Genomic DNA, 23,345 nt, shown 5'->3' with positions numbered 1-23,345 from the left:
CTCCCCCGACCCCAACGCTGCCCGGACCGAGCGGCGGGACCGCGGAGGCACCGTGAGGGCCAGCGGAGGGCCGGCGGACGCACCGCGAAGGCCTGCGGGGCAGCGTCTCTCCCCCAGGGGAGGGCCCCGCGGCCGCCCCGCCCGGCCCGGCCCGGCCCCGCGCTGAGTGGGCCCCGCGGCGCGGCGCGGAGCGGCGGGCGGGACGCCACGGGGCGGGGCGGGACGCGGCGGCCGAGCCCGGCGAGACAGCGGCGGAAAGTGCCACGACTCCACACGGCCGCGGCGGCGAGCAGGGACCGCGACCCGGCACGGGTGGGTAGGGGCGGCGGCAGGGCAGCCCTTCCTTCCCCCGGTCCCTTCCCCGGCCAGCGCTTCCGCGATCCCCCCGCGCTGCCCGCGGGACCCCCCGGCCCCGGCGCTCGGAGCGGGGCGGGAGCTCCGAGGCGCGGCAGCCCCGGCGCGGAGCCGTGTGGCGCGGGCAGCGGCGGCGGCCCCGGTGCCGAGCCGTGTGGAGCGGGCAGCGTTGGCGGCGGTCCCGGCGCGGGGTCCGGTCCGTGCGGCGGGGCCGGGCGGATGAATGGCCCTGAGCGCGGAATGGCGGCGTGTGCGGGCAGGGCGAGGTCCGGGCCCCGCGCTGCCCCCGGCCCCAGCGCCGCCGTCCTGCCCCGGCGCCGGCCGGATGACAATTGCTAATCTGATTAACTCGCTGAAGGAAGGTCCCGGCGCTCGGGCCGCTGTCCCTTGTCCCTTTTCTTTCCTTAACTAAGCCCCCCCGAGGCAACTCTGCTGGCACCCGGCAGCGCGGAGCTTTTATTAGACAGAGGCATCGATCCCCCAGGCGGGGACCCGCGGCCGCCGAGGGCTCCCTGCCGCCGGGACACGGGCAGCCTTCCCCGCTCCTCTCCTCGCCCCGGCGGGCCGCGCTCCAGCGGAAGAGCGTGTGCTGCACACGTGGCTGAGCCGCGGAGGAGTGGCCGCGCCGGCAGTGCCAGCTCGCACCTCCGTCGAAGCCCTGCACCGGAGTCGAGGCTACCCGGGATGATGAGGACCGCCGGTGAAATCCCTCTGCGGGCCAGGGAGGGGAGAGAGAATTTCTAACAGCCGCTGCAGAGTTTAGTCGAGCTGCGGCTGTGTTGTGGTGCTGTTACACTCTTCTCCTACATGCACATGTATTTTCTGCCTGTTTTCTCACTCCTGGGCTGAGGAAGGGAGCTGGCAGCGCTGCTGGCAAGCACAAGCCAGCTGGCTGCTGCTGCCAGAGCTAATGGAGCACTAAGACACGTTCAATTAAGCCGAGCTATAACTGTTGATGATGGGCTGATCTGGAGTTGCTGTGTGGAGTAGCACATGCTGCTGGGAGCCTGGAAGTGCACAGTCACACAGAAAATGTATTTAAACAGGCAATGTGGGCAGAAGCTGCTCACGGCGTGCAGGCTTTTCTTGTTTGTTTTTAATTTTTGTCTCTATTGCAGCAGGGTGGAGGGAAGAGCTCCAGGAGAGGTATCTGGTGATTGTTTTTTTATCTGCTGGCAGTGCTGTTGCTGATCTGGCCTCCCAGTTCCCTCGTCCTTGCCCTTTCCCTCCTTTTTTTTTTAGCTGCTGGGATATGTAGAGGAAGGGATGCTGCAGGAGCTTCACAGGCAGGCATTGCTGTGGGTTATGCAGAGCCTGTCTGTGTGCACCCAGTTCTCCCTGTGGCCCTCATCACCCCTGCTGCCTTGCTCTAAACTGAGATGCCACCTTCACACCATGGCAAAGTGGAAGCCTTGGGGTGCAGGGGTCAGTGTCCTGCTTGCCAAGAGCAGCTTTTCCTGTCTGCAGCACCTGTCGACACCAGGAGGAGATAACATGTGTTTTCCTTTGGCTGTGGGAAGAAATAAGATCTCTGTAGTTACTGCACAACCTGACTCTTCCATTGCTGCTGCCCACCTGTTGTGTGGCCTGGGTGATTTAAATGAGGGTGGGTGGAGGGGCTGGGCCATAAAGATGCTGAATTCCCATGGATTTCATGTATGGTCACAGAGGGGAGGACAGGCTGAGCAGGTGGCACGGTTCCAGCCTGGTTTTTGACACAGCTGTCAGTGACAAATGTGACCACAAGACACTGAGCATGGCCCTGGTGCTGTCATGTCACATGTCTGTGGGTTGGTTCATCCTGGAAATTGTTTAGTGTGAAAAACCAGCAGGGCTGAGTTTGGACTTTGGCTCAGATCAAACAGAGGTGGCTGCATGTGCAGGGAGGTGAGGGAGATCAGGTCCCTTGGGCTGTTATCTGGGATTTTGGGAAGCTTAATGGATAACAGGAAAAAGCCACAGGAGTGGAAGAGTCAGAGCACAGCATTTCAGCCAGCTCCTCTGCATGAGAAGGCCAAGTGAACCTTGTGAAGTTCACCTTATTCCTGTTCTGATGTGGGGAAGGGCTTTACCTGGATCAGCTGGTTTGGGGAAGGAGTTTGTGTATGGAGATATTAGATGATTTCTGCTGTTTTGGGTGGGAGAGGATGCTCCAGAACCGTCATGGAAGTAAATGTGCTCAGTGTTGGATGTGAACTTGATTTTTTGAGCATGGACTCCGATGACTGCTGGTGTCCCCTCACTTCTTGGGCACACAGCCCTCTCCCAGGCAGCTGGAAAAATGTCATCATAGGAGTGATGCCCCATGGAACACCAGAAGCTACAGGAGGGAGGATCTTGAAGTCTTTGAGCCTCTCCAAAGCATGGCTGTCAGGCTGAACATGTGAGACTGCCTTTGGTGCCCCATTTTGCCATGTCCTGGCTAAGACTTTGTCCAGGTGGGAAGCATGGAGGGGAGCACGTGCTTGAGAGGGGGATGGTGTCTTGCTCTGCAAATCCAGGAGCAAACTTCCAGCCCTTGGAAGGGCAAAGGTGGCAAGGTGAGGAAATGTCAAAGCAGAGCTTCTCTCTTGGCCGCTGTCACCGTGGCACAAACACTTCTGGCATCTCTGCACCAGGAAGTTCCTGCAGGAAGACTTTCCTTATCCCCCAAATGCCAAGGCCAGCCTGGCTTGATTTAAGCCTCTCTGTGCCCCTTTGGAGAGATGGACTCTTCCCTGAACAAGGGATGGGCTCTTCCCTGAATGAATTGCTGAGCTGGTCGTGCCAAGTGCCAGCCACAGGAGGAACCCTACAGGTGGAACTCGCCCCTCCCTCGGGGCATGAGCGCTGGGACAGCACCAGGGTTTGCTGCTGGCAGGGATCATTTCCTGGCTGGCACCTCTCTCTCCTTCCTGTGGATCTTCTGCTGGCACATCTGTCCTCAGGAGCAGCATGGGGTTCCCCTTCTCGAGCTTGGATGGCCTCTCTGAGCATCTCGGCTGCTCTCAGGAGCTCTGGCAGCTGCCAGGGCTCTTGTGCAGGTCCACAGCTCCTCGGTGCTCTCAGCTGCTTTGTTCTGTATTGCTTTTGGTCTGGAGGGGGTTGCTGGGGTGCTTTTGTTTCGATGGGAAGGACTTTAGTGCTCATTTACATCCTTATCTCAGCCTGGCTTTAAAGCAGGAGGCAAGGTACAGGCAGCTTTTACTGCAGCCCATGGAGCTGGGTGAGGCTCTCTGCCAGGGACAGAGGGTATGGGGCTCTGGAAGGGCTTGGGGGACAGTCCTGTGGGGTAGGGATGGGCAGGCACACGGCTCTGGTGCCATGATGTCACATCCAGCACTGCCATCTCACCCACCTCACCACCCCTGTCCTCTCATCCATCCTCCCTAGTGGAGATTAGGATTTCTTACCCCATTCCCATCCCCTGTGGGCTCCATCAGGCTGCTTTGGAGGGTGGCAGTACCAGCTGATGGGGTTGGAATGTGTTTGTCAGCACTTGGGGATGCCCTTGCCCCAAGATGGAGCAGTGGATTTTTATCTAGATTTGAAACTGTGGTGATGTGAGGTCAGGAAGGGCTTATTTTTACAAATATATTGGGGTTGCTGGGTGAGGAATGTAGGTCACCTTGTCCTGGCCCTAAAACAGCTCCTGGGTGCTTTGGTATAGCCCTGAACCCAGCACAAGATTGGGGGTTTGTGTTCTCCAGCCCTGCTTTTTATTTACTGACAGGGAGAGGAATTCCAGTGCTTTTCACACTGTGGGTTAGGGATTACCTGTCTGTCCTGGTTGGGACATCCCAGAGCAATGCTCCCCAGCCAGGAGGCAATGACTTGGCACCAGATGTGCTGGGATAGAGTGGGCTGAGGCCATTCAAGTGCCAAATGGCCAGGGTGGATGTGAAATAGTACTGAGGGATGCCTGCAGTATCAGCTGGGATCTCCAGCAGTGCCCTGGGGTAGAAAATTGGCCCTGACAGGGCTGGCTGGTTCCAGCTGGCATGGAGAGCCCTCCTGCCTGCCAGCTTCTCTCTCTGCTGCTTTACCTCAGAGAGGTGGGCAGGGAGAGCTGCTTAGAACATCCTTTCCCAGGCAGATTGGGTGTCTCCAGTGGGAGATTGCAGCTCCTCCCAGCCCTGCACCCCCTGCTTGGGTGCTGGAGCTGTCACTTCACTGTCCCCACCTTGAGCTGCAGATTCAAGTTTGCTGCTCCAGCACTTAGAAAGGAAAGACTCTGAGGTGTCTCCCTGCAAGCACTGAGCTTTGAAAAGATGCTCATCTCGTTAGTTTTAGTCTTATTTTTGCCTCCTCCCCTTCCAGCCCGTCCCTCCCTTCCTCCCTCCCTGACCCACACCCCCTTAAAGAGGAAATTTGATAATGTCACCAGTTTAATCGTGGGGATGAGAGCTCCTGGTGGCTGAGGACTTCCTGCATTTTGCTTGTTCTGTTTTGAGTAACAGTGATGAGGAACCACAGCCATGGCGACTCCTGGAAAATGTCCCTTCCCACATTACCTGCCTGACAGCAGCATTTGGGGGACTGGGAACCACCTCAAAGCCACGTGGAAGTGATGCCATGGTGGATGAAACACATGGATGGGCCAGCAAAAGTTGGATTTGAAACCAGGACAGGTTCAAGTAGCCATTAAGAGGAGTGGAGATAGCAGCATCTTTCCCCAGGTGTGGCAGAACCCTGCTGGCCAGAGCTCAGAGCAGGCAGTGTGGGCTCTGCTGCTGCTCAGCAGCGAAAGGGAAGGGCTGCTGCAAACCTTTCTCCTCCCAGGGGGATGGATATTTTATCCCAAAGATGACACCTGGATATGCATCTGGGGGCAGGTGCTCCAGGGAAAGCCCAGATTTTGGCCAACCTGCTCCCAGCAGTCTGAGAGTGGGCTCTCTTACTGCTGCAGATATGGCTTAGGGTCATACAAAACCACACCACTAGACATAGAATGAGGCTTGTGGCTGTCTCCCTGCTTTTATTTCCTTTTCTCTGCTTCTTCTGGAGATGAAATTTAGTCACTGAGGTGCAACTGGACCGCTGTGCATGGGCAGTGTAGCAGAGGAGCACAAACTCAGGGGTGTGCAGGCAGGTCAGGCTGAGCCACGTGAACCCGGAGTGTTCCTCTTCCCAGTGGAAGGCACAGATGCCCGTGTGAGGATCCTCCTCAGAAAAGCCATTGCATTTCTTCCCTCCCCTGCTGCCCCTAACTGCTGTCCTGGTGTCTTGCAGGCACAGAGGAGTGAGGCAGGATGGACGTGTACGACCCTCAGACGCTGGGTGTTGTGGTCTTTGGAGGCTTCATGGTGATCTCAGCCATCGGGATCTTCCTGGTGTCCACCTTCTCCATGAAGGAGACATCTTACGAGGAGGCCTTGGCCAAGCAACGCAAGGAGCTGGAGAAAAGCCAGCAGCAGAAATTAGAGAAAAAGAAGAAAGAGAAACTGGTTGAGAAAAAGGGAAAAGCGAAGAAAAAGGAAGAGAAACCGAATGGGAAGATCCCAGAGCAGCAGCTTACTCAGGAAGTGGCAGACCCTCCCAAGGAGGTGCTTCCTGAGCCTGCTGTGGTGCCTGAGCCTGTGACAGCTGAGACTCCCATTGCAGCAGTGGCAGTTGTCCCCCAGGAAAAGGAGAAACCCGTCCCATCACCTAAGGAGAAGAGGAAGAAGGAGAAGAAGGTGGCAAAGGTGGAGCCTGCTCCTAGCCCGGTGCTGGCTCCAGCCCCTGTCAGCGTCCCCAAAAGTTCTCCCGTGCGGGAGGTGGCCCCCAAGGAGGTGCCTGTGGTGGCAGTGCCCCCAGTTGGCACCCAGCAGAGCGCTCCTGTCATCAGCTCTGTCACTGTCAAGAAGAGCGAGGCTCTCCCAGCCCAGGAGGACCAGAAGCACGATGCACCTGCCAAGAAGAAGGCTGCATCCAAGAAGAAGAGTGAGCCAGGTGAGGCCAAATTCCTCTGCCTGTATCCCTCTGGTCCAGCACAGGGGTGTTGGACAGTTACAGGTTCCTCTGGAATTTGTGTTGTGGGAGTGAATGAGAGGGGCATGTCCCTGTCCTGGGAGAGGGACAGCTGCCAGGGTGCTGCACATCTGGGTGGAAAGCCAGGGTGAGGTGTTTTCCCCATAGAACCCTGGCTGTTAAAGCACAGAGGAGCTCTGCCACACTTGGTCACTGCTAGCATGTCCTCCTCTTTTGGTGCAGGTGAAGGATTCCTCAAGCAGAGAGGATTGATGGAGTTTCAGACTGCAGGGGATTGATTGTAGAGTAATTAGAGGGAAGTGACTTTGGGTCTGTCACAGGGAAGGGAAAATTTACCCATCATAAGTTGTGCCTTGATTGACTCAAGAGATGGAAAAGATCAGGTGGTCCTGAGCTCTGCAGAGTATAAAAAGGTGTAGGGAGGGGAAGATCAGCTCTGTTGCTGGATTCTTGCCTCTCGTTGTACCAGTGGGAACAGTTTGGGATATATTTTTGCTTAAGTGATAATTACAGGCACTAAAAACATGAGTGCTTTCAGACCTGTGCAAGGGCTCCCATGTGGACACATGGCAGAAATCTCTCAGGTGTTCTCAAAGATGTCATGTGGTGTGCATAGATTTCTTTCTTTCTTTACCAAAAAAAACCCAAACAACCCACCAAACTAAAAGACATCCCTTCTTGCTGCCCTTCTGCAGCACATCCAAACCTGCTGTGCAGCCTGGCAGTTTCCACACCCACATTTTGGAAGAGGATTTCAAAGATGGGTTAAACCCCTTGAATCTGCTCTTCTGAGGGAAGGATTTTACTAAAGACCATCTCCACACGGTGATGGGGCTTGGAATGACTGGAGAAGCTGCTCCTGGAGGGTATTGCAGGGGTGGTGGGCTTGGGGGAGCTGGAGGTGACTGGTTTGTTGTGTGCACCCATGTGAAAAATACACAAATCCAAGCCCTAAATTCCTAAATCCAAGCTGTAACAGCTGAGGGAATGTGGCTGGGAGATGACCTTTTAGCATTTGTTAACTTGGGAGGGTTTTGTGCCTCCAAATTTAGATTCCCTTGGGTATGAAGTGCCAGTCCTGCATGTCCTGAAAGTGAAGAGTGATGTCTTGGCTGCTCCTGTGGGATTTTGCCAAGGAAAGCTCTTGGTAGGATTTGTGCCACGAAGCCAACTGCAGTTTAACCAAGGTGTTTTCAGCAGCTGTGATCTCTCTTCATCAAATGCAAAGGAACAAATGATTCTGTGGCAGATAAAAATGGGTGTTCAGAGTGCTCAAGGACACATCCTCAGCCCTGAAACAGCTGGCAAACCTGACAGGAGTGGCTTGGGGTGTTTTTCTCCTGCGACTCCACGTGGAGAGGGGCGGAATTCCGCTTGGTGTGTCCCTGCAGGCCCCAGGGCTGAGCCAGGGGATGCCCTGTGCTGTCCTGCAGCCCTGCCCTTGCCAGCATGAGTAAAATATGAGCCAAGCCTCAGCCCTGGTGGCACAAGGGGTTGGTGCTGCTGGGAAGTGGCTGTGGCTGGGGACACAGGCACGGCTGCTGCCCGGGCTTGGCGCTGCTGTTCCAGATGGATCTACCAGAGATCACGCAGCAGTTACTGTCACTGGCCAGACAGACTCAACTTGGGGAAAACTAATTTATTCCCCATTAAAATGGATGAGAAACAGAGATTTTTTTTTTTTAGAAAACAATGCCTTCCCCACCACCTCCTGTGCTTATTGCCAGGCTCAACTTCACTCCTTCCCTCCTGACTCCTCTACCTCCGATCCCTGAGTGGTGCAGGAGGGTGGGGACTGTGGTCAGTTTATTACAGCCTCCCTCTGCAAGCTCTTTCCTCCTCACACCTTTGCCCTGCTCCAGTGTGGGGCCTTCCATGGTCCTTTGGGAGGAACCTTGTCCAGCATGGGGTCTGTTCTCTAGAGGAGAATCTCTGCTCCAACACCTGCAGCACCTCCTCCTCCTCCTCCTTCTTTAAACCTTGCTGCTTGGGGCATCCCAAGCTTTGTATTCAGGAGACTCTGGTGTTAATGACTTCAGGGGCTCTGGAGCTACTGGACTCCAAACTGCTTATCCTTCTTGTGGTTTTCTAGGAAAAAGAGCCCACAGGGCCACAGATACGTGCAGGACCCCCTAAACCACAGCCTCTGTGTATTGTGACCATGTGCACTGAGGTCCTACAACAGCACCATGGTCCCTGATGCTCCCTGGCTTTCCCAGGTTAGCAGGGGAAGGGTTGGAGTCATGTTGCTCCCTTAGCAAAGAGCTGGAACAAACTTGGGTGGTGGAAGGTGGGAGATGACCTTGCTGTCACTGGCACCAGTGTGAAGGATGCATGGAGTGACATCCTTCAGCAAAATTGTATTTTGGTGTGGTCAGCTTCTGATGCCTGACATGTCTGAGCCCCCTGGCACTGGCAAAGCACTCCCAGCTCCTGTTGAGGGTCTCTCAGTTTGGTAGAGGGTGATGGCAGGTGCTGGCACCAGCTGTTGAGCCAGGCAGAGGTGACAGCTGACTCAAGGAGCACGTGTGTGGTGTCATCTCCAGCATTTTCTCACTGTTCTCACTCAGAGGTACCAAATGTGACTCTGGAAATCTGTTTGGATGATGGTTTGAGATGGCGGCTGTGGGCTTGAAGCCTGCTGAGATGATACAATATTTCTGCTGTTGTCCCCAGAAGTCCCAATCCCTCCTCTCTCCTCCCCAGCACCCACAGATTCGGATGGGGCCCTGTACCTGCCCTACAAGACTCTGGTGTCCACAGTCAGCAGCATGGTGTTCAGTGAGGGGGAGGCCCAGCAGCTCATCGAGATCCTGACGGAGAAAGCAGGGATCATCCAGGACACCTGGCACACGGTAGGGCTCTGCTGAACCTCAGGAGGTGCAGAGGGGGAGATGGCACCTCATTTTCAGACAGGCTGAGGGTGTCTGGGGAAGGGAGCTGAATTTTCCCCTGGAGCACAGGGCAGGATGTCCCCTGTGTGTGTGGGGTGGAGGGGATGGCTCTGGAGGTGTTGGTCCTCACTGATGTGCACCCCATGCTGGCAGGCCACGCAGAAGGGTGACCCTGTGGCTGTCCTGAAACGGCAGCTGGAGGAGAAGGAGAAGCAGCTCTCTGCTGAGCAGGAGGATGCAGCTGCTGCCAGGAACAAACTGCGGGAGCTGAGCAAGGTAAGGCCTGCGTGCCTCTCCTGCCATCCCCGCTGTGGCTCTCCATGTGCCTCTGCTCCCATCTCAGCCCCCTCATGGGGCTCTTTGCACCCTTCACCTGTTGGCTGTTTTCTTCCCAAAAAGCAGAGGAGATCTCCCCCCGCCCTCCTCTCTTGGGGCTGCTGCAGTTTGGGGAGGTGCCAGCCCAAAGAACCTCAGGGTAGTGCCCGTGGGCAGCCATGGGAGAAGCAGGGAAAACCCTTTCTGTGAGAGATTGCAGCTTTCTTCTCCTTCAGGGAAAAAAGCAAATCCTCCCTCATTTCAGCTCCCCTGAGCTGAGATGGTGCCTTTGTAAGGAACCTGATCCTATTTACAGTGCCCTTCCCTGACTCAGCCCCCTGCCCCCAGCTCTTTTTGGGTGTTGAAGGCAGAGCAGATCCCTGCCACGCTGAACTTGCGGCTGTCAAGTCCCTCTGCTTAATTTTTCTTCTTTGCCCCAAACGTTGTGTGATGTTATTTATCCTGGGGGAGGAAAATAAAATTCCAGGCTGTCTTACTCCTTTCTCTTAGCTGGCCCAACATGGAACAACAGTGGCATCCAGTGGCCACAGAGCCCAAAACAAAATGCAGGAGGAAATGTAAGTGCTAAATGTACCTGGGCATGGGGGCAGCGACAAGAGGGCTAAACTTTGTAGTCTGCTGAGCTAGGAGGCCACATCCTCTTCAAATGGGGAGCCCTGTGCTCTGAGGACTAACTGGGGGCCTCCTTTCTGGAAGGAGCTGGCAGCCGAGCGGGCCAAGGCGGGGGCCGTGGAGGGCAGGCTGAAGGAGCAGCTGCTGAACCGCGAGCGCGAGATCGTGGCCGTGCAGGCACGGATGCAGGCCAGCTACCAGGACCATGTCAGCGAGACCCAGCAGCTGCAGGGCAAGGTGAGCCCCCGAGTGAGCCCTGCACCTGCCTCCTTCCTCTGCCAGGTGGCTCCTGGTGGCACCTGGGTCACATTCTGGAGAAGGCTGAGCCGGGCGAGGGGACGAGACCCTGCGGTGCTCCTGGGCCACTGTGCTGAATTTCCCCCCAAAACCCCTTTAAGGCCCCCTACACACCCCTTAAACTCCCCCAGATCCCATCCCAAACCACTTCAGACCCCCCCACACTCCTCTAAGAGCCACTTAGTACCCCCCACACTCCCTAAATACCCCCCCAATCCCTTTAAGCCCCCTCCAAACCTCTTTGGTGAAGAGGCACGTTGGAGCATCTTCATGGAATGTCACACCCCTGAGGGCTGTCAGCATCAGCACTCACTCCCCTGCATTGCCAGTCCCTCCTGCTCATCTCCTGGGCTTTGGCAGGGGCAGCAGAAGGGCTGCTGGTGGCATTAACCCCTGTTGGGCTCCTCTAGATCCGGACCCTGCAGGAGCAGCTGGAGAACGGCCCCAACACGCAGCTGGCTCGCCTGCAGCAGGAGAACTCCATCCTCAGGGATGCCCTCAACCAGGCCACCAGCCAGATGGAAAGCAAGTAAGGCTGGGAGGAGGAGCAGAGCCTGGGGCTGCCCTCTGGCAGACCTTGGCTTGACCACCCCTTTCCCAAAGGTGCTTCTACAGACACCCCAACTAGCTGGAGGTGGAGGAGGGAATGAGGGAGGAAGAACTTTGCCAAATGGCTTTTGGGGCTGCACCAGGAGAAACAAAGGTGTTCTTCCCAAGTGAAAGGGCAGGGAATCCCTCTCTCCTTTGGGGTCACCTGGGCTGATGCCAGATCCAACAGGCAGTGGAGGGGGGAGAGGGCATCAGAAGGCACTGTGGTGTTTTTCCCTCCATAGGGGATTCATACTCTCAAACTCGAGAAGAAATGCTGCCAGCTCATTGATGGGAGTGATGCTACAGAGAACAGAACAAATAGGAGCTAGGTAGAAGAATTTCACACTCCTTTTTATAGGCAGTCTGAAATGACTGGTGATTAACAGCAGGCAAATAATTACAGAGTGGACTCCAGCTGTAGCGCTTCCTCTTGTGTCTGGGAACACAGATCCATGTCCTCTACTTCATAAGAAAGGAATGTCTCCTGTGACTGAAACAGGGCTTTTAAAAAGTCATTTGTTGGCTCTTTCCACCCCCTCCCTGAAGGACCAGGAGAGTCCTAGAAACAGGCAAACAAAGTTTTCACCATTTCAAGTCCTGTATCAGGCCCACAGGAGGATGTGTTTCCCCTGACCGACACCAGGGAGGCTTGGCTGGCCTGTGGGCTGAAATAACCCTGCTTCTGTTGCTGCAGGCAGAATGCTGAGCTGGCCAAGTTGAGGCAGGAGTGCAGCAAGCTGATGAAAGAGCTGTCTGAGAAGTCAGAGGTGCTGCAGCAAGAGGAGCAGCAGAGGAAGAGCTGGGAGATCAAAGCGACGGCCTCGGAGAAGCGAATCGAGCAGCTGCAGGTCAGGCAGGCACTGGCACACCCTGTCCCCTTGCAGGGCTGGGTGGCTGAATGGATCCATGCACTTGGCCATGGAAAGGGCTAGGAGGGACAGAAATGTCCATGGCTGGGAAGGAAGCTGCCTGGCAGGTTTCTTGATTGCTCTCCACCCCATTAGCTTGTCACATTCCCTGTGCCCCTTGTGTAGCATCACCACAGCATGCCCTGCTTGAGCCCATTCTTCTGCAGGTGCTCTCTCTCTCAAACTCAGATGGTTTTAAGCTTGTTGCTCTCTCTTCCTGGTGGAGGAGATGGAGCTTGTGGCTTTTTTGGTCAGCAGGGAGTGGCTGGGTTTGGGGGTTTTAGGGGTGTTGAAAGGACACCTTCCAAGCACAGCTCTGAGCACACAGAGGTGTGTTGCTGGCAGGCAGGCTGTACTCACACAGGGAAGAGCATCTTCTTGGGATGCTGACAGTGCTCCTGCTGGCATGTTGCTAAGCTGTGTGCTGGGAGCACAGGGTGAGGGATGTCTCTGAATTGCTCTGGCCTCTTCAAGAAGGGGCAAGAGAGGTGGAAGAGACCTTTATCTGCACATGCCAAAGTAGTTTTATACAGGAGTTCCTAGAGCTAGGGGCCTTCCATATCCTTGCTCTTAATTTTTTGTGTGCCTGAGGATGTGGCTCTCATTTTGGTGGGCTGCATTTGGCTCCTGCTGCTTTGGCAGGTGAGGAGCAAGGAGGGTGATGTGAGCTCACAGCTGGTGTGAAGGCAGTGGCTGCCTCTCTGCTCAAAGCAGGAGCTCCTAGACATACTTTTGGGAGAACTCCAGAGCTGTCAGCTCGCTGCCCACCTTAATGCTAATTAAATAAATCACACTAGCTGACTCTAAAGTCAGGGATGTGCTGAAGGTGCTGGGGAGAATGTGTTCCACAGTAACACCTGGAGCTCTGAGCTGAGGATATTGAGTCAAACCTCAAAAATCAGAGCAGCTCTGCTTTCCTGGTGGTGCTGAAAGCATCCCTTGGACAGACAGGCCTGGTTTACCTTTTCCTGTCTCCTCCATGCAGAGCAATTTTTCTTCCTCTACAAGAGTGCCACTTTTACCTGTAAAGCTGCAACTCATCCTTCTCCCCCTTTGCCTTCCCCTTCAAAACTCCTGCCCTTGCCAGCCTCTTCCTTGCTGCTTTCCATGATGGAAAATAAAAGTATTCCCTGGCTGAAATTGCACAGCCAGTTCCTCCTCCTGTGGAAGCGCGGTTGGGTGTCTGTGCTCTGCAAAGCCCCGTGCCAGCACCTCTCCCTGCTGGGCTGGGGCAGTTTGAACCGGGGCTCTGGGAGCTTTTTCAGAGCTCTCCAGAGGAGAGGTTGGCCATGGAATTGGCCCAGGACTGACACATTTGGGTATTGTCTGCTTCCCAGTGTGAGGGCTGGCACGGGATAAAATGTGAGCGCGACGCAGGGCGCTCCGTGCGCAGGGGGAGCGTGGTGGGAGGGTGACTTTAATCCCCCAAAACACAGCTTAAAAGTAAGATTATGTGACACATGGAGCTTTGCTTCAAACTGGCTGGGGTGTCTGTCCCACTCCAGGAAACCTTCTCTTCCTGCCCTGCAGGCTTACCAACGGGAGGCAGAGGTGATGCTGCAGAAGAGGCTGGATGAGGTCAGCGACGAGCTCCGCAAAACCCAGAGCAGCTACAAGAGCCTCTTGGCAGATGCAGAAAAGACCAAAGGGCAGCAGCAGAGCATTGCTGGTGAGGAACTGGGATCCACATGGCGTGGACTGGAGACTTTGAGAGCTTGGAGGAACCACTTGGGGCAGGACGAATGGATCCAAGGATGAGTTAGGCTGCCTGGTGTTGGTGTGAGCGAGACAGGGGCTGGTCTGTGGCTCTATCCCTCTCCTGTGCTGGCCTGCATCCCTCCCTGCCCTTTCTGTGCCTCCTCAAAGCATCCTTGGCCAAGGAAGGCTTCTTTGGCTAAGATCCTGCATGGGCAGAGCAGGGTGGGGAGTGTCCAGGTTTGTTTGCACCTGCCCTACTGTGTTTGTCACCCTTCCCTCCAACAGAGCTGCAGGCCAAGCTGCTGAGCTCCGAGGCAGAGGTTAAAAGTAAGCTGCTGGAGTTGGACAGTGTGAAAGGGAAGCTGCAGGATGCCAGCTCAGAGAATGCAAAGCTTCTGGAGAGGATCAAGTCCATTGAAGCTCTGCTGGAGGCAGGCCAGATGCGGGAGGCAGAGAAAGACAGAGACCTGCAGGTCGTGTGTTTGTTTAATTGTGGGGGGAGGAGGGGAGTGGGTGACACTGCTTCCACAATCCCTGAGTTGTCTTTGCTCTGGGATGCCACAGAAAGGGCTGACCTGTGTCACATGCCTGGGCCAGGTCATCAAAGTGCTTTCTCTCTTCCAGGCAGCCAATGAAGCAGAAATGAAGCAGCTGCAGTCCAGGTGGGTCCAGGTGCACACCTTGCAGTGGCACCTCCAACTTGCTGTCCATGTGTCCCAGGCTTCCTTGAGCACTGAGCCTGTGGCTGAGGGCTTCCTGCCTTCCAGGCAGGCTTGGGGCTTTATTTTCAATTAAAATATTAATTAGTTCTGGTGCTGGCCACATGTAACAGCCAGTCCATTCTGAAGCAGGACTGAATTGCTGGCAGGCACATGGAGCCTGACCACTCCTACAGAGCAGGAGGTTCTGCTGGTGTTGGTGCTGGGTGTGGGATGTCTGGTGCAGGTCCCTGCTCAAGGCTGGGCCAACCAGAGGAAGTTTTTTAAAGATGTTCCCAGGTATCTCCAGGGATGGAGATTCACCATCACTCTGGGTTCCTGCTCCAGTGTTGGATAACCTCTTCCCCCACCCCCCAGCACAGAAAGGTTTCCTGGCATTTAACTGGAGTTTCCCATGTCCTGAGTCCTGCCTGTTGTTCCTTGTCCATGTGCTGGGCACCTCCAAGAAGTCTCTGCAAGGGGGGAAGATTTCTCAGGTGCCCCCATTGCCAGCAAGCATCCAGCATCCCTCTAGAGAAGGCAGCTCTTGAGATGTCCTGAGACCCCCAGGAGACGTGTGTAGTTCTTCTCAAGGACCTTGGTTTGCTCTCAGAGAATCTGAGGGTGTGGAGGGAACCTGCAGCTTTCTGCTCTCTGGTTGGCAGCCCTGATTTAGGGTTTCTCGAGACTGTGGGATGTTAGTTTCAAATTGCAGAGCTGTGGGCTCTCTCAGCCTAATGAGCCACAGATAGGAGCAGCCCCAGTGGTGCAGGCCAGAATTCCTGGCCTTTGCTTCTTCCTCTTTCTGTGTGTGTACGGCCAGCATGTTAAGTGATTGCATTTTATTGCTGGTAAGGGAGTAGAAAACCAGATCCCAGTCCAGTATTGCCCTGGCTGTGGTTTTTAGTCCTGCTCCCTCTTCCTCCTGCTGTGTGTAGATGCCAGAGCAGACCAGGATAGGAAGGGCTGTGTCTCCATCTCGGGAGCTTGCTGCCCGTGAGGGGGGTGACTGCTCAGGCTCACTCCTGCATCCTGCCCTTGCAGACTCCAGGAGAAGACAAACCAGCTCTCAGCCTTGGAAAGGGAAGCCACACAGCTGCGAGAGGCAGTGGAGCAACAGAAGGTGAAAAACAATGTGAGTGAGTGACAGACAGCCCATCGTGAGTGAGTGACAGACAGCCCATCGTGGTCACCTTCTGATGGCTCCAGGGTGTGGCCAGAGGCTCTTCCAGCCCCACAAAGCCCTGGAGGAATTGCCTCATCTGCCAGAGAGCAGGAATGCCCCTGGTGGGCTGCCTGAGGTGACATGTCTGTCCCTTGTTCTCTTGGAAGGTTTAGGACCTGGTAAGCCAGAGAGATCCTACCCTGGTAGGGCCAAGGCAATCTCTGAGCAGGTTCCTTCACACCTTCCTGCTCCTCTGCTCCTTATCCCTCTACTGCAAGGGGGTGTCACTTGTGTGGAGGCCACTTTGCATCCCTGCTCTTGGCCTGTGTCCCTTGCAGGCATCCTGAGCTTGCTTCTGGAGCTCCTGTCCCACCCAGGGCGCTGCCAGAGCAACGGGCTGTGTGGAGCCACTGGAAAGACTGGGGGGAAAGGAATGCTTATGGACAGACTCCTGATCAAACCCAGTTCCCTCAGCAGTGGCTTTGAAATAAATCCCCTGCAGTGCCAGCAAGCAGCTTTGTGTGGCTCATTGCCCTCTGTGTGTGTGGTGTGTCCACAGGACCTTCGGGAAAAGAACTGGAAGGCAATGGAAGCGCTGACCACGGTGGAGAAGGCGTGTGAGGAAAAGCTGCTTGCTGCTACCAAAGCAAAGGTGAGCCTGGCATTGCCCTGGTGTTGGAAGCATTCAGCTTCCCAAGCCACCAGGGAGGCGTGCCCTGGGTTGCCTGCCTGCTTAGGAAGAGTGCTGATCCAACGCTTCTGCAAGCTTCTCCAAAATTTTTCTTGTGCATCCCTGGTACTGGTCATGGTTGGGGAACCAGGATATGGTTGAACTGGAAGTGATGCTTTAGTAGTTCCCAGCACCAGCAGTTTTCTGTGCTGGCTGGTTCCCCAGCCCTGTAGGCAGGGGAAAAGCAGGAGCAGTGTTGTCAGCCTGGCCAGCAGGTGCCCAGGAGCTCCATCCATTGCAGTTTGTCCCTGTTCCAGGAAGAGCTGGCCCAACAGCTGGACGCGCTCCAGACGCGAACCAAGCAGACGCTGCTCTCCGCCCTCCCAGGGGTCACTGTGTCCTCACAGCAGGTGGGACAGCCTTCCCCAGCCCTCCCCAGAGCCTCTCTTCATGGCAAGGAGAGAGGTCCAAGCATCCTCCTTCTCTCTTGTTCTCTTTTTTTCCGAACTCAGGACTATGACATGTGGCTACAGGAGTTTAAGGAGAAGACCGTGGGTGTGCTAAAGCAGCAGATTGTCACAACAGAGCCTCCAGTAAGTGATGGCTGGAAAGTGGAGGGCTGAGGGTGTGCTGGAGGGTCACATGTTTCTTCTTTTCATCTCTCTCTCCTTCCTTTCCCTCTCCTTTTAGGATTCAGCTCTTAAATTAAAAGAGGCAGAGGAAGCGCAGAGCACTTTACAGGCAGAGTGTGAGCAGTACAGAACGATCCTCGCAGAGACTGTAAGTTCCTGCCCTTTTGCACTGTGTTGGCTTCCCACTGGAAACCCCTCTGGAGAGGTCTCCTGTCAGCCCAGGCTGCCCATGAGCTCAGGGTGGGCATCCCTTGGTGTCGTGGGGGAGCTGCTATGGGGTGCAGTATTTGTCAGTGAGACAGAGGAGCAGGATAAAGGTGAATTTCTAGAGCTCTTCTTCAGCCTGATTCTGTTGGAAACCTTGCTGGTTGTGATGGAATAAGACACAGCAAAGGCTCTGATGAGCTGGTTGAGCCAGAATAGGGATTAGGAGCCCCCCAGCCTCACCTGATTCTAATTCTGTCCCCTGTTGTTTGGCCCAAATCCTTGGAGAGGCTTTTGAGGCTTCCATCCCTTACCCTGCCCAGCCTGCTGGGGCTGCAGGAGCTTTGGGCTCAGCTGAGGCTCTGCCCACAGGAGGGGATGCTGCGAAACCTGCAGAAGAGCGTGGAGGAAGAGGAGCAGGTGTGGAAGGCAAAGCTCACAGCCTCTGAAGAGGAGCTCCAAAAGGTGTGTGCTGCTGACACAGCTGGGTTTGGTGCTCCTGGAGCTGGACTTCCAGGAGAAGGGGCTATAAATTGGTTGGTGGCCCTCAGTGTTCTGTCAGCTGTGAACACTGAGACACAGGAACTTTCTTTTCTCCCCAAATCTGCCCCTCCTGTCAACAAGCCAGCTGAGAAAAAGCCCACCTCATGCAGAATCTTCCCTCCTGAATGCAGAACTGAGACTGAGCTGTTTTCCATGGCCTGGCTGCTCCCCATGCATCACGTGGGGTTTTGGAGTTAGCTGGGGCTGCAGGGAGCTGGGGGAGGCTGTTGTGCAAGAGGTGTTTGGTTTCTCAGCCCACTGCTGGCTCCTGCAGGGCCAGCACTGCTGAGGCTGCTCTGGGATTGCACAGGGTGACGTGGCTGCTGCTGCTGTTCCTGATGGGAAGAACGGCTGGTGCTGGGGCAGCTCCCAGAGCAATCCTGCCTCTCTGTGGAGAGGAGGGGAATTCCTCCTTTCCAAACACTTCTGCAGAGTCCTCTTCAAAAACCAGCCTGGGTTTAAGTGTTTTTTCTGGCAGCTTGGCCTCTCTTAATAACGAAGCCCATGCCACCTCATTGGAAAATTGCTGCTTCCAGACCAAAAAGTGCTTTCAGCAGGAAGCTTGTGCTGGGTCTCATGATGGTTCTCGGGTGTTGAAACATGACTGCAGCCATCTGAAATGCTGCAGGCAACAGCTGCTGCCTTGCTCCACCATTTGTGGCCTGTGTGTGCTAGACTTGTCCTCCCTGGGAAGGAGAGCTCTTCCATGGAGCTCCCCTTGGATGGGTACAGGAGGAAGTGGGAGGGGTGGGAATCAAACAGCAGCCAGTTTCTGATTGAGCCAGAGGTGCTCAGTGTCCTTCTCTGACCCTTTCTGCTTCAGTCACACCTGCAGCTGAAATCCCTGGAAGGTGTGGTGGAGAAGTTGAAAGCAGATCTGCAGAGCACCGATCAGGTGAGGGTTTTTGGGGAGGGGAGGTCTCTGCATGGGTTGAGTCAGGCCCCATCTCCTGACTTGCCTTTAGCCACAGCATGTTTGGGATATGTTGGACCTCACAGAATCACCCCCCTCCTGCTTTCCTCTCTTTCCATGCAGCTAAAGGAGTACACCTCTCTTCTGGAAACACAACTGGAAAATCACTTGGAGACAGCCAGCTCCGAGCGCCAGAACTACACAAAAGAAGTTGAAGCTGTAAGTGTGGAGGCTGCTGCCTTCTTCAGCTTTTTCTAACCCTCACTCCCCACCCATGCATGATTTGAGGAGTGCCCTGGGCATCCGGGAAGTGCCCCAGGGATCTGCAGCTTTGCAGAGAAAGAGGAAAACAAATGGAGATGGTTGCTCCAGTTTGGGTTGTAGACTCTAAAGCCAAGAATCATGGGCAAGGGGATGGGTCAGGGACACAGGACAGATCTCTGTGGAGGTGCTGTGTGGTTTCTGTGGCTCAGGTGAGACAGACCTGTCCCGTGGCTGTATTTGCTTGAGCAGGCACATCAGCATGTGATGACACCAAGACCTCTTTGGGAAGATGTTGCATCATAAAAAAGCTTCCTGTGGCCAAAGAGTTCCTAAACCAAGTGCATAAAAGGAGTTGGGGTTTTTTTCCTTTCTTTGGCAGTTGAGGCTGCTCTTGTCAGAGTCCCAGGAGCAGCTGGAGGCAGCAAAGACTGAAACACAGAAGCAGAGCAAGGAGCTGGCTCTGGTAAGGAGGGACCCTGGGAATGCCCTGCTGGGTCCTTGGGGCTGGCCTGCAAAGCAGCTGTGGGGCCAGCACCCTTCCTGTGGGCTGAGGGAGGGCAGGGAGGCACAGCCTTGGCAAACCTGGTGCTGCTGGGCACCACACATTCAGAGGGGATTGCTGGGAGCCAGGAGATTTTTATTTGCTTGTCTTTCCTCCTGTGATGGGGTGGGAAGGAAGGGAGAGCAGCAAGGCTTGCTCAAGCTGGTGTGTAGCAGAAAAACCCAGCTGGCCCACCACTGGACACTTGTCACCAAAACACCACCCTGGGGCAAGGGTTTGGGGATCCATCCATCCATCCATCCATCCATCCATCCATCCATCCATCCATCCATCCATCCATCCATCCATCCATCCATCCATCATCATTTGCTCTGCACCCCTGGGAGCTGTTGAGCCTGCCCAACTGTCCTGCTCTGGCAGAAACTGAGGTGGTTTCCCAAGCATTCCAGCTGGTGTGAAAGCCAAAAATCTGTCAGGCTTTTTCTGCAGGCTGGTGGGAAGGCTGTGGCACAGGGATGTGTCACTGAGCCAGGCTTGCTGCTCATCCCTCACGTCAGGCAGCAGCTGAGTGAGGCAAGGAGCCATGTACAGGAGGGAGGAGTGGTGGGGTTACTATCTGAGCCCAGTGAGGCTGCACCCCTCGAGGTTAGGGTGCTGAGGCCACTCCTGGGCAGGCTCTGACCCTCTGGATGCTGAGAATGCATTAACCATGTGTCCTTTCCCATAGCAGTTGGCTTTCAGCGGGCTGTTCCCCTTGGGAGCCCTCTGGCAAGCTTTGGGGGATGGTGACAGTGCCCTGTGGGGTTCAGAGTCTCCTCAGAGGAAGGGGACACTGCCCTGACAGAGCTGTACCGGGATCCCTTCCCTGCCAGGGAGGATTAGGGTTACAGAGGCTCCATAACTCCTGCTGCAGCTGGGCTATCAGCAGCAGCTGTTAGCTGCTTGGGAAGCTGCTGCTTCCATCAGCAGCAGCTGTTCCCTTCCAGGCTGACACCTCTCACCAGTGGCAGGGCTCTGTCTTTCTCCTCTAATCCTGTTAACTGTGGAGCCTTCTCCCAGGCATGGGGGCCTGCTAGGCACATTTTCTCTATGGGATGCCTCTCATCCCACATCTCAGATGCTGCTGCCTGAGGAGCAAGCAAAACTGGGCAGTGCTAAGCCAGGCCCCAGGCTTGCCATCAGCAGAGGGGGGATGCTTGTACTTACTGCACTTTGGGAAAGTTTCTCGTTTGATTTCTTCTGTCCAGCCCAGCTCTCTTGGTGATGTCCCTGCTAGCTCATTTCTTGAATCTTTTTTAAAATGCTGTTTCTGGGTGTTTTCCCCTCTCCTCAACACAGTTGAAAACCCAGCTGGAGCAGAACGAAACGCTGGCGGAGAAGGAGCAAACGCTGCGGCAAAAGCTGGCACGGGAGCTGGAGGAGGTGGGTGTGGGTGAGAGGATACCAGGGTGTGCAGAGCCTTCCTGCATTCTTGGCTGCTAATGAAGCCCAAGAATTAATTTGAAGAATTAATCTGAAGGCTTTTCCCCATCACTGTCCACACCTCAGCCATCCCTGTGAGACGTTCCCTCCCACGTCTGAAGGACTTCTTACAGCAGCTGTGCTAAAGCCATGTGGCATCACTGGCCCCTCAAATTCAGCTCTCCCAACCCCCTCATGTCTTGTGGCAGCTTTTTCCTTGGAGGGTTAGGGTCTTGAGCTGGGTTTCCTGCTGCTCCAAGTGAGAAATGCCATCTCCCTGCTGGAAGGAATGCTTTGTGTCTGCAGCACCCAGCAGGGCACACCCAGTGGGCACTCAGGGTGGCTGGAGCTGGTTGTGTGGGAGATGCTGCCACTGTTGGCATCTGTGCTCACTGAGTGTGTCACTTTGCAGGCCCAGAGCTTGGCACGCAGCTTGCAAGCAGAGCTGGAGAAGCTGAGGCTGGCTGAACACGCAGCAGCTTCAGACAAGGAGGAGGCTCAGCATCTCAAGGTGGGTTGGCTGTGCCACCACAGCAGAAGTCACATGTGAGCAAGACTGTGGGCATGATTGATCATTTCTGAGCTTTGGGGAGTGAGGCCCATCCCATGGTCACCCTGCAGGAGAGGGCTGAGAGCTCCAGGGTGGCTGAAGGACAGCAGGGCCACTCATCCCTGCAGGTGACATCAGTGTGGTGCAAACACTCACAGGCTGGGCTTCTCACACACTGGGAAACCGTCCAGTCCTGGCCCACAGCATCTCCAGGGAGCCACAGAGAGCTCTGTCTGTCTGTCTGTCTGTTCTCCCTGCTGAGGTGGGAACTGGGTGTTCCCCTGGCCTGTGGTCACTGAGACAGCTTGATGCAGATCTGAGGTGGCCTGAGGTGTTTTGAAGGGGAAAAAGTCACCAGGTGGCAAAGGGAGGCTCAGGCAGGTGCCTTCTTTTGACTGCCATGTAGGAAAGACTTGAAAAAGAGAAAAAATTAACAAAGGACCTGGGCCAGGCAGCAACCAAACTCCAGGAGCTACTGAAGGTTTCCCAGGACCAACTGGCCAAAGAGAGAGAAATGGTGAAGAAGTTGAAAGAACAGCTTCAGGAAATGGTACTGGTGGTGGCCATGTCCCTCCCCTTGGTGCTGGTGGAGGCCCTGGGGCAGTGTGCAGCAGGCAGGGCTTTAAGAGTGGAGGCAAGGTGGTCCTTGCTGCCAGAAACCATTTTTGGGTGGCTTTTGGGAAAGGCTGAGACCACAGGAGATGCTGGTCAAGGACCTGGCCCATCTGTGAAATGCTTTGGGCCTTGAGCTGCCATGAGATTAAGGGTGAGGCCAGCTGAGGCTGAGTAACCCACTTCTTTTTTTTCTCTCCAGGGGCAAGAGGACAGTTCAAAGGAAGGGACTTCAGTTTGATGAGTCTTCACCCTGGACCTTACAGTTAACTTACCAAAATGCCTTACACATTCCTAAAAATAAAAATTTATGCTAAATTTACTGTAGATAAAAGACACAAGCCATTAGTGACCCAAAACCTAGTTTTGAAACTTACAAGAAAACATACAAAAAAAATCCAAAAAACGAACCAGTAAACACTGCAGTTTGTAAGAAAATCTTCATACTGTTTTGTACAACTCTTCATTTCCTGGGGAGCTGCTGTGGCCACACTGGGGCTTCACCCTCCTGTTCCAGCAGAACCTACCAGTGTGTGAAAAGGGAAGAGACTGTGCTTGTATGTCAACCAGTGCAATTATAATTATATATTTTTTCCTTTTTTTTTCTTTTTTTTTTTCTTTTTTTCTTTTATTTTTTTTTTTTTGAATGAAAGGAGTGTGAAAGTAAGACCCACCATGGAAGGATGCCTCTTGGCTGGGTGGCTCTTGGCACGTGGATTTCTGGGTGTCGATGCAATTAAAACGACGTAGTGAAGAGAGCTTGTCCTTGCTTTATTTTTCTTGTTTGTGTTGTGTTTTTTAAAGTTTGTTGTGTTGGGTTTGTTTGTGTTGGGTTTTTTTAAGTTTGCAAGCCAGGTAGGGCTTTGGGGTCACTGAAGAAGGACTTTGCTTTGGCCAGGAGCTGTGTCACAGAAGGCATCCCCTGGTTTTTATTCACTACAAGGAGAAACTTCATTCCCACTGTGTTTTCCCACTGCTGGTGCAGGGCTGGCCTCCCTGTGTGGGATTGGCAGAGGGATTGACACTTTGCCATGGCAGTAGAGGCATGGTGGGGACAGGACCATTCCTCCTTGCTTTAAACCTTAGTGCTCCCCTGTAATCTGTCCCTGTGTGTGCAGTGTGGTGGTGGTGCCCCTTGGTTACTGTCACAGGCTCTAGTCCTCTGCTCTCCCTCCTTGTTGCTTTCCTTTTTATTTTTTTTCCTTTTTATTTTTTAATTGTTCTTTTATTATTCTTTTTTTTTTTTCCTTTTTAATTTTCAAGCTGGTTTCTTAGGAAATGGCAGAGGCCACGTGACAGCATGGTGCTGTCTCCCCACAATAAAGCTGCTGAGCCCAGTGCTGACATCAGCAGGCTTTGGGAGAGGGAGGAAAAAGGGCCCTCAGTCCCTCCAGTGCCTGCAGAGAGCCAAGGCCAGGAAGGAGGATGAGGGGCAGAGCTGCTTCCATTTTGTTCCTGGGGAAGGCCAGTGTGTGACCAACCCCTGTAG

The 23,345-nt window shown here is 54.7% G+C and overlaps 1 protein-coding gene across 4 annotated transcripts; it reads left to right on the top strand.

Annotated features, from left to right (window-relative positions):
* Nucleotides 1–213: 213 nt before the first annotated feature.
* Nucleotides 214–22,300, top strand: RRBP1 (ribosome binding protein 1). 4 transcript variants are annotated; one of them, XM_058021461.1, is made up of 22 exons: nucleotides 214–312; nucleotides 5,566–6,267; nucleotides 9,013–9,161; nucleotides 9,354–9,476; nucleotides 10,233–10,385; nucleotides 10,856–10,974; nucleotides 11,731–11,884; nucleotides 13,475–13,613; nucleotides 13,928–14,115; nucleotides 14,267–14,304; nucleotides 15,385–15,463; nucleotides 16,065–16,157; nucleotides 16,493–16,585; nucleotides 16,688–16,768; nucleotides 16,866–16,955; nucleotides 17,384–17,476; nucleotides 18,378–18,449; nucleotides 18,591–18,686; nucleotides 19,111–19,194; nucleotides 20,572–20,655; nucleotides 21,107–21,205; nucleotides 22,059–22,300. In XM_058021461.1, exons 2-22 carry the CDS (start codon nucleotides 5,586–5,588, stop codon nucleotides 22,095–22,097), a joined length of 2,748 nt encoding a protein of 915 aa, XP_057877444.1. In that variant the 5' UTR covers nucleotides 214–312; nucleotides 5,566–5,585; the 3' UTR covers nucleotides 22,098–22,300. The 4 variants fall into 4 exon arrangements, with proteins under 4 accessions (XP_057877444.1, XP_057877443.1, XP_057877446.1 ...); XM_058021460.1 differs by having other exon boundaries at nucleotides 15,385–15,475; XM_058021463.1 differs by lacking the exon at nucleotides 22,059–22,300 and adding an exon at nucleotides 21,651–22,052 and having other exon boundaries at nucleotides 15,385–15,475.
* The last annotated feature ends 1,045 nt before the right edge of the window (nucleotides 22,301–23,345 follow it).

The sequence above is a fragment of the Melospiza georgiana genome, chromosome 3 (assembly GCF_028018845.1).
Source record: "Melospiza georgiana isolate bMelGeo1 chromosome 3, bMelGeo1.pri, whole genome shotgun sequence".
Lineage (NCBI taxonomy): Eukaryota > Metazoa > Chordata > Aves > Passeriformes > Passerellidae > Melospiza > Melospiza georgiana.
The sequence above is the reverse complement of the archived record's forward strand: the minus strand, read 5'-3'. Positions and strand labels throughout refer to the sequence as shown.

Coding starts and splice junctions, on each gene's coding strand:
- RRBP1 (XM_058021463.1), top strand. CDS start 5,586: ATGGACGTGTACGACCCTCAGACGCTGGGTGTTGTGGTCTTTGGAGGC. Junction 6,268..9,012: donor CAAGAAGAAGAGTGAGCCAG/GTGAGGCCAAAT, acceptor TCTCCTCCCCAG/CACCCACAGATTCGGATGGG. Junction 10,975..11,730: donor ACCAGCCAGATGGAAAGCAA/GTAAGGCTGGGA, acceptor CTGTTGCTGCAG/GCAGAATGCTGAGCTGGCCA.